The sequence below is a fragment of the Papio anubis genome, chromosome 6, assembly GCF_008728515.1.
Source record: "Papio anubis isolate 15944 chromosome 6, Panubis1.0, whole genome shotgun sequence".
NCBI classification, from domain to species: domain Eukaryota; kingdom Metazoa; phylum Chordata; class Mammalia; order Primates; family Cercopithecidae; genus Papio; species Papio anubis.
The window spans coordinates 103,871,575-103,888,759 of NC_044981.1; the positions used below are offsets into that span (position 1 = coordinate 103,871,575).

The 17,185-nt window shown below is 41.5% G+C and overlaps 1 protein-coding gene across 6 annotated transcripts in view; it reads right to left on the minus strand.

Annotated features, from left to right (window-relative positions):
- Positions 1 to 17,185, minus strand: part of TULP4 (TUB like protein 4) — a 280,793-nt gene that overhangs the window by 87,628 nt on the left and 175,980 nt on the right. For all 6 annotated transcript variants that reach the window (XM_017958185.3, XM_031667335.1, XM_017958184.3 and 3 more), the window contains exon 3: positions 13,377 to 13,505. In XM_017958185.3, coding sequence (XP_017813674.1) covers positions 13,377 to 13,505 — 129 coding nt within the window. The remainder of the gene's footprint in view (positions 1 to 13,376; positions 13,506 to 17,185) is intronic.

A 17,185-nucleotide genomic window follows, 5' to 3' on the forward strand; every position in this document is an offset into this window, starting at 1 on the left:
TATGTTTAGCAAACTAACACAGGAACAGAAAATCAAATACAGCATGTTCTCACTTAACAATGACAAAAACACATGGACACATTGAGGGGAACAACATATACTGAGGCCTATCAGAGGGTGGAAGATGAAGGGTAGAAAAGAGGGAGAGGATCAGGAAAAATAACTAAAGGCTTAACACCTGGGTGACAAAATACCTGTACAACAAACCCCCATGACACAAGTGTACCTATGTAACAAATCTGCACATGTACCCCTGAACTACAAAGTTAAAACAAATTGCTAGACAGCTGGGTTGTTTCCAGCATTTAGTTATTATAAAATTACTATGAACATTCATGTGCAAGACTTTTTATGACACATGATTTCATTTCATTGAGTAAATACCTAGGAGTGGAACTGTTGGGCCATATGGTAAATGTATGTTTAACTGTATAAGAAATTATGAAACCGTTTTCCAAAGTGGTTATGTCAGTGCCTGTAATCCTAGCTACTCAGAAGGCTAAGATAGGAGAATCGCTTGAACCTGGGAGGTGGAGGTTGCAGAGAGCCAAGATCGCGCCACTGCACTTCAGCCTGGGCGACAAAGTGAGACACTGTCTCAAAAAACCAAAGTGGTTATGTCATTTTACACTTGCATCTGCTGTTTTTTGTTTTTTTTTTTTTTGAGACAGTTTTTGCTCTTCTTGTCCAGGCTAGAGTGCAATGGCACAATCTTGGCTCACTGCAACCTCCTCTTCCCCGGTTCAAGCAATTCTCCTGCCTCAGTCTCTCAAGTAGCTGGGATTACAGGCGCCTGCTACCAAACCTGGCTAATTTTGTATTTTTAGTAGAGATGAGGTTTCTCCATGTTGGTCAGGCTGATCTTGAACTCCCGACCTCAGGTGATGCGCCCGCCTCAGCTTCCCAAAGTGCTCAGATTACAGGCGTCAGCCACCACGGCAGGCCTGTTGTCAGTCATTTTAATTTTAACTACTCTAGTAGGTGTATGACATTGTCTTTCTAACTTGCATTTCCATAATGACTAATACGTTGGGCATCATTTCATGTGTTGATTGATCATCTACACATCTTTTGGGGTATATCTGTTCAAATCCCTTTCCATATACAGTTTGCCATCTGTATCCATGGATTCTGTATCCATGAATTCAACCAACTTTGAATAAAAAATAATTGGAAAAAATTACATTTGTATCGAACATGTACGCTTTTCCCCCCTTGTCATTATAATATAATATAATTGCCTAAATAATATAACAACTATTTATTTAGCATTTACATTGTATTAGGTATTACAAGTAACCTAGAGATGATTTAAAGTATACAAGATGGGCTGGGCACAGTGGCTCACACCTGTAATCCCAGCACTTTGGGAGACCAAGGCAGGAGGATCACTTGAGGTCAGGAGTTCGAGACCAGCCTGACCAACGTGATGAAACCCTGTCACTACTCAAAATGCAAAAATTAGCCGGGCATAGTAATGTGCATCTGTAGTCCCAGCTACTCAGGAGGCTGAGTCGGGAGAATTGCTTGAATCTGGGAGGCAGAGCCAGTATCAAGCCATTGCTCTCCAATACAGAGTGAGATGCCATCTCAAAACAAATAAATATATAAAGTATACAAGATGATGTACAAGGATTATATACAAATATTATACCATATACATGAGCATCTGTGAATTTTGGTATCTGTGGGAAGTCCTGGAACCAATCCCCTATGGATATCAAGGGATGACTACACGAATGCAGGCAAATATATTTAAAATATATATAGTAAATACCAGTTTTCACCTTCTGCCATAAAATTTCTCTATAAATTCTAGATATAATCCTTTATCAGATATGTGTATTTCAAATATTTTCTCCCAGTCTTTGGTTTGCCTTTTCATTTTCTTTCTTTTTTTTTGAGACGGAGTCTTTCTCTGTCTCCCAAGCTGGAGCGCAGTGGCGCAATCTCGGCTCACTGCAAGCTCTGCCTCCCGGGTTTACACCATTCTCCTGCCTCAGCCTCCCGAGTAGCTGGGACTACAGGCACCCGCCACTTCGCCCCGCTATTTTTTTGTATTTTTCAGTAGAGACGGGGTTTCACCGTGTTAGCCAGGATAGTCTCGATCTCCTGACCTCGTGATCCGCCCGTCTCAGCCTCCCAAAGTGCTGGGATTACAGGCTTGAGCCACCGCGCCCGGCCCGCCTTTTCATTTTTTAAATGGTATCTTCCAAAGAGAAGAAGTTAAAATTCAAAAGAATTAATTTATAACTGGCCCATAATAAATGTATATATGTATGACAAGGGTATATATGTATACATAGTATAATGCATGAACACACAGTATAATGATCAAATCAGAGTTAATACCATATCTCTTTAAACATTTATCATTTCGGCTGGGCCCAGTGGCTCACGCCTGCAATCCCAGCACTTTGGGAGGCTGAGGCAGGCGGACCACGAGGTCAGGAGATGGAGACCATCCTGGCTAACACAGTGAAACCCCGTCTCTAGTAAAAATACAAAAACAAACAAAAAAAATTAGCTGGGCATGGTGGCAGGTGCCTGTAGTCCCAGATACTCGGGAGGCTGAGGCAGGAGAATGGCGTGAACCCGGGAGGCAGAGCTTGCAGTGAGCCCGAGATCAAGTCACTGCACTCCAGCCTGGGTGACAGAGCGAGACTCTGCCTCAAAAAAAAAAAAAACAAAAACAAAAAACATTTATCATTTCTTTGTGGTAACAATACTCAAAATTTTCTCTTCTAGCAATCTTGAAATATGCTCTGTTATTTGCTATACTTACTCTACTGTGTAATAGAACACCAAATCTTATTTTTCCTAATTGTGACTTCGTATCGTTACATTTCAATTAAGTCCAATATTAAGTTTTTTCTTTTATGGATCATGCTTTCTGTATCCAATTCAAGAAATCTTTGTTTAGCCCCAGGCTGCAAAGACTTCTAGAAGTTTAGCTTTTACACTTATGTTGTAGGAGTTATTGAAAAATTATTTTAGGCAGAGAGGAAAAGGGGTCCTGGGAAGTTGTTCTTTTTTTCTAAACATTTTTGTGGAGAATGGGGTCTTGCTATGTTGCCCAGGCAGGTCTCGAACTCCTGGGCTCAAGCTATCCTCCCGCCTCTGCCTCCCTGAGAGCTGGGATTACAGGCCTGAGCCTGTAAATTTCTTAAAGCCAGGCTGGCAATCTTTGATATGCAAATGAAGGCCATTAGAAACTGGGTCCACCCAACATGGCAATTCCTGCGGCCTTCTTGCCCTTGTCCCAGGTGTTCCTGGCAACATGGCTGTCCTCACGTATCCCCAGTAGAACATTCTTGGCGCCCTGCATTTGCATATTAAAAGGCTAGGGTGGGAGGGCCAACGTTTTCCCTGGGCTACTTGAATGACATGCCTGGTCAAATCAATCCCCTGAGCCCTATACAAATCAGACACCTCCTCCAGCCTCTGCATATAGACCTGGCTGGTATCCAGTGCACTTGGTGACCTCCTCTTTCAGCTTTGGAGCCTCCTCTCCCTCTATCTCTGTATGGGGGAGTCTCTTCCTTCTTGTCTATTAAACTCTCCACTCCTTAAAACCACTCCACATGTGTCCGGGTCATTTTATCTAAACTGGCTTGAGGACTAAGAACCCTGGTGTTCCTCCACTCACTGGAGCCGTATCACTTCTGTCTATGATTCATCTGGAGTTAATTTTTACACAGGGTGTGAGGGAGAATCAAGGTTTTCTTTTTAAAAAACACAGATAATTCAGTTGTTTAAGCACCATTTGTTGAACAGATTATCTTTCCCCCATTGAACTACCTATGCATCTTATAATTACGTTTGGTTACCTTGTAATCTCTATTTATAGCTATGCCCAACTTTTCATTCATAAAATTATTTCTGTGTTCTCTTTTCTTCTCTTGATCAGTTTTGCAAGCAATTTGTCTATTTTGTTGATTTGTTTCCAAAGAACAAATTTTTGGATTTGTTGATCTCTACCTTATCATTTTTTCTCTATAGTACTAATTTTCACTTTCATTTTTATTACTTCTTACTTTTTCTTTCATTGGATTTACTCTCCTGTTCAATTAATAATGTTTTAAGATAAATACCTATCTGACCAATGATCACAGTTTTATTGCTAATATAAGTAATTAAGGATACACATTTATCTCACAGCACCACTTGAAGCATATCTCACAAATTCTGGTATATAATTAAGGAAAAAACTCTTGATTTTTTTTTTTACCTTGTCCAAATTCCTATCTCAGGCGTCTTGGGAGGCATGCCCTACAAATCATAAATTGTCATCAGACAGGCTGGGTTTTATTTAACCCTATATATCACAATTTACTTTCCAACCTGACTCTGGCATAACATTACAAGACAAAGAAGAAAATCAAAATATTTTACCCCAAAACATGCTTCTTTGCCATATTTTGAAATGGCCCTGCAAAGCTGTTTCTTGTGGGGAAAAGTTTGCATCGGTAAAGAATCTCTACTAATGTCGCTAGATCTTTTTCTTCCAGACCCCTCCCAATTCTAAAGAGACTACCTAAAATCTGAATAGGAAACATTTGTCATCCTACTGTCTCTAACGACATCCACAAAAAGACTTGAAAATAACTTTGGGCTGCACAATCTTTATTTTAACCTGAGTATTACCTTCCTATCAATCCCGGGTCTTCAGACAAACTCAACCAATTGTCAACCAGAAAATACTTAAATTCACCATAGCCTGGAACCTCCCAGACCCCCTTTGAGTTATTCTGCCTTTCTGGACCAAAGCAATGTATTTCTTAAATGTATTTGATTGATGTCTCAAGCCTCTCCAAAGTGTATGAAACCAATCTGTGGCCTGACCACCTTGGGCACATGTTCTCAGGACTTCCTGAGGACTGTGTCACGGGCCATGGTCACTTATAAAGGGCTCAGAATAAATCTCTTTAAATATTTTACAGAGTTTGACTCTTTTTGTCAGCATAATGTTTTCATTATAATTTATATCTAGGGTTTTATAAATGTCTATTAAATATATTCTTTAAATCATGAGCTATTTAACAACATATTTAAAAATGTCTAAACAGGCCGGGCGCGGTGGCTCACGCCTGTAGTCCCAGCACTTTGGGAGGCTGTGGCAGGTGGATCACCTGAGGTCAGGAGTTCGAGGCTGGCCCAGCCAACATGGTGAAACCCTATGTCTACTAAAAATACCAAAAATTAGCCAGGTGTAGTGGCGGGCTCCTGTAATCCCAGCTACTCATGAGACTGGGACAGGAGAATCGCTTGAACCCGGGAGGCAGAGGTTGCAGTGAGCGCCATTGCACTCCAGCCTGGGCAACGAGAGTGAAACTCGGTCACAAGACAAAAAACAAAAACAGACAGGGATCTGTTATCTTTTCATTATTAACTTCTAACCCAGTTGCACCGTGTTCAGAGATCATGGTCTATAATCATAAAACATGACACTGGAAATCTGTTTTTTATTTATGTCCTAGAACAGGATCGGCAAGCTATGGCCTGTGAGCCAAATCTGACCTGTCACCTACTTTTGTATGGCCCACAAACTGAGAATGGTTTTAAGTGGTTCAGAAGAAAAAAATCAAAAGAATGAGATTTTGTTATTTGAAATTACATAAAATTCCAATTTCAGTGTTCATAAATCAAATTTTAAATTTTGTCAATAAAAATATTTTGGAAATCTGATTTTCCTCTTGTTATATAATACCTATATAATAGCCTCAATTTTGGCTCCTGGTCCACAAAACCTAAAATATTTACTATCTGACCCGTCATAGAAAAGGTTTGCAGAATCCTGTCCTAGAACATCAATTTTTTAACCCTTCCGTGTTTGAGAAAAATGTATGTTCTCCAATTGGTGAATTAAGAACCTATAAATGTCCTTTAGGTCAAGCTTGTTAATTGTGTTGCTCAGATCGTCTGCATCTTTGCTGACTGTCGTTAAAATGTCTGAGTATGTCAATGGATTTATTTTCCTTTCAGTTCTATTAGTTTCCTTCATTTATTGTGATGCTATTAATAAGTGTATACATATTAAAAATATATGCTTGGTAAACTACAGCTTACCAAATAATGCTTTCTATCTTCAAATCTACTTTATCTGATACTAATATACAGTTACAACAGCTTTATTTTTTTTCTTGGTATTTGCAAGATATATCTTTCTCATCCTTTAAATTTGTTTATGTCCTTAAGTCTGAGGTGTGGCTCTAAACAGTATATACTGTTATCTAGATTTTTACAAATATAATCTGCTAAGCTTTATCTTTTAATTGGTAAATTTAATCTATTTACATTTATTCTAATTAGTGTTATGTTGTTCCTATTTTCTACCACCTTGGTTTTTCAGTTTGTCCTACATGGTGTTTCTTTTTAATCTTTTCTAACAAAACAAATGCTATCAATAATCTTCACTGTTACTTATAGTTACAAACATTTAGCTTTTAAAAAAATCTATGGTATTAATGGATATATGACATTTCAGGTAATGAGAAAATAAGTGAACAAACACCAAAAAAACATGAACTTCTGGCTGTTTTTTAAGCAGGGTTTATGGGTTTATGTTGTGTGTGTCAGGCCTCTGAGCCCAAGCCAAGCCATCGCATCCCCTGTGACTTGCACGTATACACCCAGATGGCCTGAAGTAACTGAATAATCACAAAATAAGTGAAAATGCCCTACACCTGCCTTAACTGATGACATTCCACCACAAAAGAAGTGAAAATGACCGGTCCTTGCCTTAAATGATGCCATTACCTTGTGAAAGTCCTTTTCCTGGCTCATCCTGGCTCAAAAAGCTCCCCCACTGAGCACCTTGTGACCCCGACTCCTGCCCGCCAGAGAAAACATCCCTTTGGCTGTAATTTTCCTTTACCTACCCAAATCCTATAAAACGGCGCTACCCTTATCTCCCTTTGCTGACTCTTCGGACTCAGCCCGCCTGCACCCAGGTGATTAAAAAGCTTTATTGCTCACACAAAGCCTGTTTGGTGGTCTCTTCACACGGACGTGCATGACAGTGTGATCAGCAATGTCTGTATCATGACAATGGCATGGTTTGTGAGATAGCTCTTGAATAGCTGGTCTCAGATTACTGAAAAAAGTTGTTTCCTCAGATAAACTCAGAACTTTGGCTTCACTGACTTTATGTTCCAACCAATTATACTGTCTGGTTTTTCTCATTAACATAAAACAATGTTTTTCAGAAACAATGCATTGCATTCCGGAATAAAATTTAAAAGTTCTTTCATTTTGCAAAGATAATGCTATTTACTTATATGCATTTTAACTATGTATCTTAAAAAAGATTTGTACTAAAAGAAAAAACTATTTTGGGAAATCTCCTTAATCAATAGCCAAAACGCATAGCCAGTAAAAAGAAGCTTCTTAGACATACCAGCAATTTGACATCACACAAAAAAACTGGTAATAGAGGACGTTCACATGGACTAACTGGGTTTCTATTTATTTGTCTAGAGACTTGGTCTTGCTTTGTCACCAGGCTGGAGCGCAGTGGCACAATCAGAGTTCGCTGCAGCCTCAAATGGCTGGGCTCAAGCCATCCTCCTGCTGCTGCCTTCTGAGTACCTGGGACTACAGGGTGGTGCTACCATACCAAGCTAATTTTAAAACTATTGTTGTCGAGATGAGGTCTTGCTATATTGTCCAGGCTGATCTTGAACTCTGGTCACAAGAGATCCTCCTGACTCAGTCTCCCAACTAGCCACTTGGCCAAATTTGGGTTTATTAGGTCAACATAAAGTGATAAGAATATATCACGACTGGAAAAACAAAACCAGAGAAAACCAAGTATCAAATTACTTAAAAAAACAAAAAACAAAAAAGAAAAGAAAAAAAGTGGCGGCTCATAGCTGTAATCCCAGCACTTTGGGAGGCCAAGGTGGGTGGATCACCTGAGCCCAGGAGTTCAAGAACAGCCTGGGCAACATGGTGAAACCCTGTCTCTATTTTAGAAGAGACAGGGTGTAGTACCTCCCTTTTAGGTACAAAAAATTAGCCGAGTGTGGTGGTGCATGCCTGTAATCCCAGCTACTTAGGAGACTGAAGCACAAGAATTGCTTGAACCCAGGAGACGGTGGTTGCAGCGAGCCAAGATCACGCCACTGCACTCCAGCCTGGGTGACAGAGAGACCCTGTCTCTAAAACAAAACAAAACAAAAAGGCAGAAACTCCAGTTCTTGTGGTTGTTTTTCAACTGCAGAAGGTTGCAATGCTCTTGCTTTACTAAAGAGAGTTCTCAGGCAGGGATTAATTGAAGCTGAGTAGCAGGCTGACCATGCCATTGACCCAGGCAGCTTTTCATCACACTGTCTCAGAGTGTGTGTGCCTGGTACAGCCGCCCCTGGTGACTAATACTGTAAAATAATGCGTGTACTGTTCCAAACTCATTTTTGAAATAAAGGACTCTTAATAATTTCCTGAAAAAGAAACTGTTAAAGCATCTCTTAGCTTTTGCCAAATGCATGATTTCTTTGTGACAATGAAAGTCATGCTATATAATGAAGATAATCTGTCATTTCTTCTAAAAAGTAGTCTTTTTCTCTGAGCTGGTTTCAAGGACACTCCTCTTCTAAGCCACAGAACTTTTCCAGGTGCACAAAGCCACCACTACCTTGACCAGTGATCCAACGTCACAAGTGTGTGGTGTCCTTTTAGTTGGATAAGATCTGACTCCAAGACGATTAAAGGCAGCCAAGCCTCTCCCAAAATGCCAGTGTTTAATGATGACGGTTGTTCAATGGGTTCTAAGATTTGAAAAATCTGAGTTCCAAACGGCAAAAGTAAACAAAACTCTAAATGAGATCACAACATACAGTAATTACTTTAGTCGAACCTGGTAGGCAGGCATTTGTGAGATTCTGGGTGCTTCCAGACGTTCTGTGGCCCAGGGAAGCTCATTTGCCTCCAGGGCTAAACTCATCCTCCCTTTCTTGTTTCTAATATCTGCTCCAAACTCTCAATGGAAAGAAACACAAGGGAAGTGCCGGGTGGTGGTGACCTCACAGCTGCTATGGAGATGACAGAGGGCCCCTGCTCACAGAGGCTCCTGCTAGGAGAATCCATGTGCTGGTGGCACTGCTTGGCTGGTGGGGTGGGCCTTTTAATGGTAATGAAGCCTGAGCTCCTTGTGGTATACAGTCATGTCGATTAACAATGGGGATACATTCTAAGAAGTATGTCATTAGGCAAGTCCCTTGTGTGATCACCACAGGGTGCACTTACTCAAACCTGGATGGTAGAGCCTGCTCCACACCTAGGCTGTGTGGGACAGCCTATTGCTCCTAGGCTCCAAACCTGTACACGTGACTAAACCTGTACACATGGCAACTGTAATACCATGGCAAGTATTCATGTGACTAAAGCTATCTAAACATAGACAACATACAGTAAAAATACAGTATAAAAGATAAAAAATGGTTCACCTATAAAGGGCACTTACCATGAATGGAGCTTGCAGGACTGGAAGTTGCTCTGGGTGAGCCAGAGAGTGAGTGGAGAGTGACTGAAGGCCTAGGACATTACCTTGTATGCTATGCAGACTTTATCAACACTGGATACTTAGGCTGCACTCATTTTATTTAAAAAATGGTTCTTTCCTCAATAATAAATTAACCTTAGCTTATTGTAACTCTTTTACTTTTTAAACTTTTCAATTTTTCAAAAAGTTTGATACTTTTTTTGATCCTTTTGTAATAACACTTAAAACACAAACATATTATATAGCTATACCAAAATATTTTTTCTTTATATCCTTATTCTGTAAGCTTTTTCTATGAATATTTTTTTTCTTTTTAAATGTTTTTGCTAAAAACTAAGACACAAACACATTAGCCTAGGCCTACACTGGGTCAGGATGATTCCACCTCCACACCTTGTCCCACTGGAAGGTCTTCAGGGGTGTGATGGTTAATATTAAGTGTCAAACTTGACTGGACTGAAGAATGCAAAGTATTGTTCCTGGCTGTGTTTGAGAGGGTGTTCCCAAAGGATATTAACAACATTTGAGTCAGTGAGCTGGGAGAGGCAGACCCACCCTCAATCTGTTGGATACCATCTAATCAGCTGCCAGCACAGCTAGAATAAAGCAGGCAGGGGAAGATGGAAGAATGACTTGCAGAGTCTTCCAGCCTTCATCTCTCTCCCATGCTGATGCCTCCTGCCCTCGAACATCAGACTCCAAGTTACTCAGCTTTTGGACTCTTGGGCTTACGCCAGTGGTTTGCCAGGGGCTCTTAGGCCTTCGGCCACAGACTGAAGGCTGCACTGTCAACTTCCCTACTTTTGAGATTTTGGGACTCAGACTGATCCACCACTGGCTTCCTTGCCCCTCAACCTGCAGACGGCCTATCGTGGGACTTCACCTCATGATCATGCGAGTCAATTCTCCCTAATAAACTCCCTTTCATATAGACATCTATCCTATTAGTTCCACCCTCTAGAGAACCCTAACACAAAGGGCAATAACATATCCATGGAGCTGTCATCTCCTATAACAATGCCTTCTTCAGGAATACCTCCTGAAGGGCCTGCCTGAGACTGCTAACTTTCTTTTTTTCAAATAAGTAGAAGCGGCCAGGCATGGTGGCTCACGCCTGTAATCCCAGCACTTTGGGAGGCTGAGGCGGGTGGATCACGAGGTCAGGCAGGAGATCGAGACCATCCTGGCTAACATGGTGAAACCCCGTCTCTGCTAAAAAAAATACAAAAAAAATTAGCCAGGAGTGGTGGCGGGCGCCTATAGTCCCAGCTACTTGGGAGGCTGAGGCAGGAGAATGGTGTGAACCCGGGAGGCGGAGCTTGCAGTGAGCCGAGACAGTGCCCCTGCACTCCAGCCTGGGTGACAGAGCAAGACTCTGTCTCAAAAAAAAAAAAAAAAAAGTAGAAGCACACTCTAAAATAATAAAAAGTACAGTAAATACCAGTAACATAGTCATTTGTTATTATCAAGCATTACGGACTTTTGGACTCCATATGCTTGTATAAAAATGTGCTACACTTTTATACAACTGGCATCACAGTAGGTTTGTTCACACCAGTAACACCACAAACACATGAGGAATGTGTCGTGCTGTAATGTCACTAGATGAGAGAAATTTTTCAGCTCCATTATAACCTTATGAGATCACCATTGTATATGCAGTCTGCGTTAATTGAAACGTCATTATGCAGCATGTAACTACACTACGAATACACGCATTTCCGACAAAAGAGAAAATCCTTTCTTGTTTGGGAGCATGATAATGTGGTGAGGAATTACAGACTCAAACAAACTAGGGTTTGAATTCTGGCTTACCACCCATGAACTTCCTTGGACAAGTTACTGAACTCCTGACCTGGATTCTTCTCTTCTATTAACTGAGAATAACAATATTTTCAGAACAGGGTTCCTGGAGACTGAAAGATATAACGCATAAAAAAGCCAAGCACTCATCTGGCGTTTATCCTTCTCCCTCATTTGGCGTTTATCCTTGATCCCCTTCCATTTCTTCCTCTGAGCAGTGATTTCAAGTCCTCTGGTCACCCTAAATTTGAGGATATGTCTCACCTTATCACTGGGCCTTTCTAGGGAAAAGAATCCCATGCTTTGGTTAATGGAAGAATGACAGCATTTCAGAACCTTTACAGGCCAACTCGGAGAGGTGTCCATTTCACAGAAAACCATGAAAAGCTGCTACCTCAAGGCCTGAAACTCATTTTGGTGATGACCTATGGCTACTGCTTCAGGGCAGGGCAGTTCTGTGCTAGATAAGGTGGTACTGTGATAAGATGCAGGCAGTGCCATAGGCACTTTTCATACACAGTCTTATGTAATCCTCCGTGATCCTGAGGCAGGCACATTATAGCCCCTACATTACAAATAAGAAAACTGAGACACAGGGAAGTATCTCCCACACAAGTCATGGGGTGAGATTCATGGCTGACATTGTCTGATTCCGGAGCTCGTGCTCTTGATCACATGTCCACCCACATGAAGATGTCCACATCTGTGACTCTCCTTCAAGAAGGCCAGTTAATGGTCACAGAGGACGCTCTGCCTCTTCCTTTTCTCACTGTAAGGAGGCCTGAAGGAAACTGGTAAGGCCTTATCAGTCAGTCAATATTATTACATTGACTCTACCAAATCAACTCAGAAAAAAAGAATGCTGCTTTCACACAGGGTCTTTCGTGAGCCGCCGACAATACGATCTTCATTCATTGTAATTTTATGTCACTTGATCGATCTGCAGCTTGGGAAGCTCACAGCTTATTTAAGCAACAGGTGGGAGAGGGAAGGATGAGAATCCAAGTACCTTAGAAGTGTATAGAAAGGCAGCCACAGGGAAATCATTTTGAGAGTTAAAATAGTCCAAGAAACCTCTCATTAATTATTAATTGACACCCCCTGAGGACTCAGGTTCTTAAGTCACAGTTTTGTACAATCCCCAGGATGGGAGCTGCCTGCTCAAACTTGTATCCTTAAACCCATACAAAAAGTGCACCATGAAGCTGTCCCATAAACCAGAACAATCTATGGGAGAACTAGAAACAGCGCAGCTCAGCAGGTGTCCTGGGTACAACTGTTTCCTGAGAGCAGAGGCAAATTTTATCAGAAAGGAAGAGCTGGAAGATGACAACAGCTGGCTGTGCTGATTGAAACCTGCGGAAGAGATTGTAGCCCCCTTCCCTTGTTGAGCAGGTTGTGAGAAGTCACGTGAAGCTCTCCATGAGACTGATGAAATGACAACACAGGGAAGATACCTTTCAAAGGGGGCAAAACAGTGATATGCCAGAGGCCCCAAATTTAACACAGAATTGTAACACTGAAGGGTAAAAAATGATTTCACAGATCTAATTAAAGCTTAAAAGTTGGAGAGTTCTCACAACAGCAGCACGGCTGAAAACGAGGCATGATCCTGCACTCTCTTTTTATCAGTGACACATGCAAAAGAAATGAAAAGCAGGATTTTTTTTTTTTTTTTTTGAGACGGAGTCTCACGCTGTCACCCAGGCTAGAGTGCAGTGGCGCACACAGCTCACTGCAAGCTCAGCCTCCTGAATAACTGGGACTACAGGCGCCCGCCACCACGCCCGGCTAATTTTTTATATTTTTAGTAGAGATGGGGTTTCACTGTGTTCGCCAGGACGATCTCGATCTCCTGACCTCGTGATCCACCCGCCTCGGCCTCCCAAAGTGCTCGGATCACGGCGTGAGCCACTGCGCCTGGCCACAGGATTCTAATTTGATTGATTTCTCTTCCCCCAGCTCTGGAGCACGGGCTGCTGTGTGGTGCTAACGCGCTTGCTCTGGAATGCCTGTCTGGGCATTCTCTACCCCGCAGCCTTTCACTGGCAGAGCTGCGCCTGCCACTCACCTGCGCCCCACGGTCGTTGACCAGCTCCACAGACCACCTGCCCTCGTACTGAATCCACACGAATATGCCTCCATCCGCATCACACGTGGCCAGTTTCTGGTAGGGCTCATTCCACCTCACCAGCACAACCTAGAAAACCACCAAGAAGACATTTACCACAGGAAATGAATCTGTGGGCCAGGATTATTTCTGTGATGTGATCAAACTTGAAAAACTAATTAGAATGCAGTCAGTAAAGGGAGAAGACTGGGGGCGAATGCGGGGATCAGCGGAGGGAACAGCCAGAGTTCACACGAGAGTCCACAGGGAATCAGCCCCACTGACACAGCTTCCTAACAATGAGAGGCAGCGCGAACATGCCCACTACTACAAAAACAAAGAGGGGACCTGGGGCCCGTCCGCACCCAGCACCTGCCTCTCACAGATGATCCTTCACCTGCTGGTCCTGTGCTGTAGGGAAACTATTTTAACAACATTTACTATGGATTTGAATCAGGGTATTATTTATTTAGTATGGAAAGAGGAAAGGGTGAGTACTATTTAGGTTCATTTTCCTCCTGAAGCAAAATTTTCAGTGTCTTTTTTGGTCTACCTTATTTCTAAATAGTTTAGCATTTGAATGTGGTTAATTTGGGAAAAAAAATACATAGTTGAAAAATCTAAGTTGTTTAGGATTTATCACCAGAGGAAATAGGAAGAAATTATAAGTTTCAAAATTTCTAAGAACTTTGTTTTATAATTTGAAAAATTCTGATCACTTATCTAAAAAGGTAGCAGCTCTGCTAGGTGGCTTTTGAGAATAGATGAGTGCCGGAGGAGTCTGAGGGTGGCCTCACAGAGCCCAGTAAAAGTAGCAAGGGACTGAGGGTTACGGAATGGTTCCCGGACACCATGAGCCACAAAAGCAACACAGCAGGGCTCACCCTAGAGAATGTTCCCTGAGGCTGTTCCTGACTGGCCCATCCTGGTGATCACGAATTAATTCTGAGACATTCAGCACACATTTTTTACGTTCATGCTGTGTGACTAATACTGAGTTGGTAGCTATGAAACACACCTGCTGTTCTCAGGTAAGTTCCAGCTGGGAAGTCAGAACCTCCAGACACGCAGCTAGATACTGACATACATCAATAAAATGAGAGCTATTATTAACCAGCAAGAGTACTCCTGCTATGAATAAAAAAAGATTTGAACCTTTGTCTACTCCCAGCATTTTGTGCCTAATAGCTAATCATAATAGTTGTGAACATGTGGCATTGGTGTTAATGGTTTCCAAATTCTAATTTATATCTGAAAACAAAAAGGACTGATGGTTAAAGACTTCCACAGTGCCCAGGCCCCTCCTCACACCCTCTGTCCAGAGTACAATTTCTGCTTTCAGACTAACGCATAAACCCTGGGACTTCTCAAAGCAATGCCATGGACATACCTGATTTTAGGTCTTTAAACTTGTGTCTAGGGCACCAGAGGGCTAGGAGGAACCCCCAAGAACCACCTGATTTAGTCTGCCTTGAGCAGCCTTGGTTGGCCACACTTGGTGTTACCTGCACTTGTTGTAAAATGTATAATAAAATCAATTTTTTCGAGAGGAAATTATTCTATTTAAAGTGTGAAGAATATCATAGCTCTTTTTTAAAACTGCAAAAATCAGAGGCAGCTGTGAGGCTGAGATCTTTTCAGACCTGGTGATAACCAGGAAAACTGAATCCAGTTGACGGCTCACCTTGCATGGATGTGGACACGAAGAACTCCCAGGTGGCCCCATCTAGCTGTATCCTCTCTGTTGAGACCCTCTTCCTTGCTCTAGTCATAGCTCTGCGGATGCAGTGCTTACATAACTATCAGCTTGTGAACACCACCCCCCACCACAGGTCTGTGCTGCTTGAGGAAAAGGACAGCATGTTCACCTTTGAATACTGACATATAGTAATGTTGAATATATTGTGCAAACAACAATATATTATTAGAGGTTGTAATCCTTGTTAACTTATATCTTTGAACTATATAGAAGGTATTGAAAATGATTTCAAGTAGTCTACTTTCCTTTTTTTTTTTCTCCAATTTTGCCCAGGTGGCCTCGACCGCACAGCCTCGCCTCCTTGTGCGCCAGGACAACCGGCCGCAGCCACCGCGGCTCCCTCAAGTAGTTTACTTTCAATTCCCAAAGGCATTTGAACAACAGCATACACTGCCTGCCTGCCTATGATAAACCAGACACTGTTAGGGCTAAGGACAGCGATTAGGACATCTTGTGTCCCTGGAGTTGTTTCCTAAACAGACATTAATATAGTCCTCTGTACACAGACACAGGAGGGGGCTCAACTCACGTGGGCAGCAGGGCAACAAACCCAGATTCATTTTTTTTTAGCTTAGTTTAAAAAATCCTGTATTAGAATTACTGATTTTTTTAAGTTAGACCAACATCAACAAAAGTCCTTAAATGACACTGAACATGTCATAAAATTTAGGATTTCCAAATGGTAAATAAAAGCCATCTTCACAAACTTCTTTCAGATCTGCCAATGATTTGACCCAAGCACTAGAATCCACAAATGTGCATGTGGCTACAATTTGGTCCCTAACACATTAGTTATTTAAACCCATAGTCATTCATGTACTTCAGAATGGCCACTGTGGAATGGAACATGACAAATTAAAAACACAATATTCATGACTGATCAGTTTTTAAATTATTACCTTATTTAAATGTAATACCAATGAATACTCATCCACTATGATCCTCTCTGTAAAATAATACTTGATGACAAGATGTCATACTCCAGAGGAGAGGGGCTAGACACATTATCTACCTTTTTACCTTTAACATCCATCAAAAAACAAACCTCTTCATGAAAAAGCTTGAACGGTCATAGCATGACACAAACACAAAAGAGTGGAGGCAAAAAATATTTTCAAATGATTTCTAATGTGAAATTAAAGATTTTTTGGTCTTTATGACAACACAGTTGCCATTGTTGGATAAACGAAATGTTCACAGACTCAATTTCATCTTTCAGAAATTCTTCATCAGTTGAGATGCAGCAGTACATGGAAACGTGGTCCCATTTACACACTTTGCTAAGAGTTCCAACAGTATAAACGAATAGGTGAGTAACACCCTTAGAGACAGAAATCTTTCCAGTGATTTTTGGTTTAAAAATAAAGCCAAACTGCTAATGCTGTTATTCCCATTTCCTCCCCTGTCTACAATTTACAGCTGCAGCCTTATCTCCCAGTAGCTTACTTCCTGTTCTCTAAATCCTTCCAGCCTATTTGGCAATGTTAGGACATACCAGAATGTTGAGGAATTGCCAACTGGGGGCCAGCTGGGTTCTCAGTTGCCCGAATTTTGTGCTATGGGGCTATGGATCTGCCCAGCTATCCAGAGATAGAGCTTTCCTTCCCTTCTCAAGGAAAATGTGACTGTCGTTGACTCTCAGCACCAAAGAACTTCTGTCTTGGGGTATTAGCTAAAGGGTATGTTCTTTGACTAAAAAGTCAGAGGAAAAGGTTAGTTTTGACCTAGGCCTTTGATAGTTCAAAAAATACCAACCTATTACCCTCTCTAATATAAGACATGTTCTCTCATTTTAGAGTGTTACTGTTGTCAGTAAAGCTATTAAAGGTAGGGAAATCTCCACAAAAAACAAAGGGCAGAACTGCTAAAAGTCTGTATTTGGGCCATAATCTAAGACCCTAAGTCAGTCACATCACTTCTTACACCTAGAACTACTTTTAGGGAAAGCAAAACAAGCATCACTTTGCCCATCCCAAGGATGTTCATCTTCTGAGTCAGAAGCCTTCCAAAT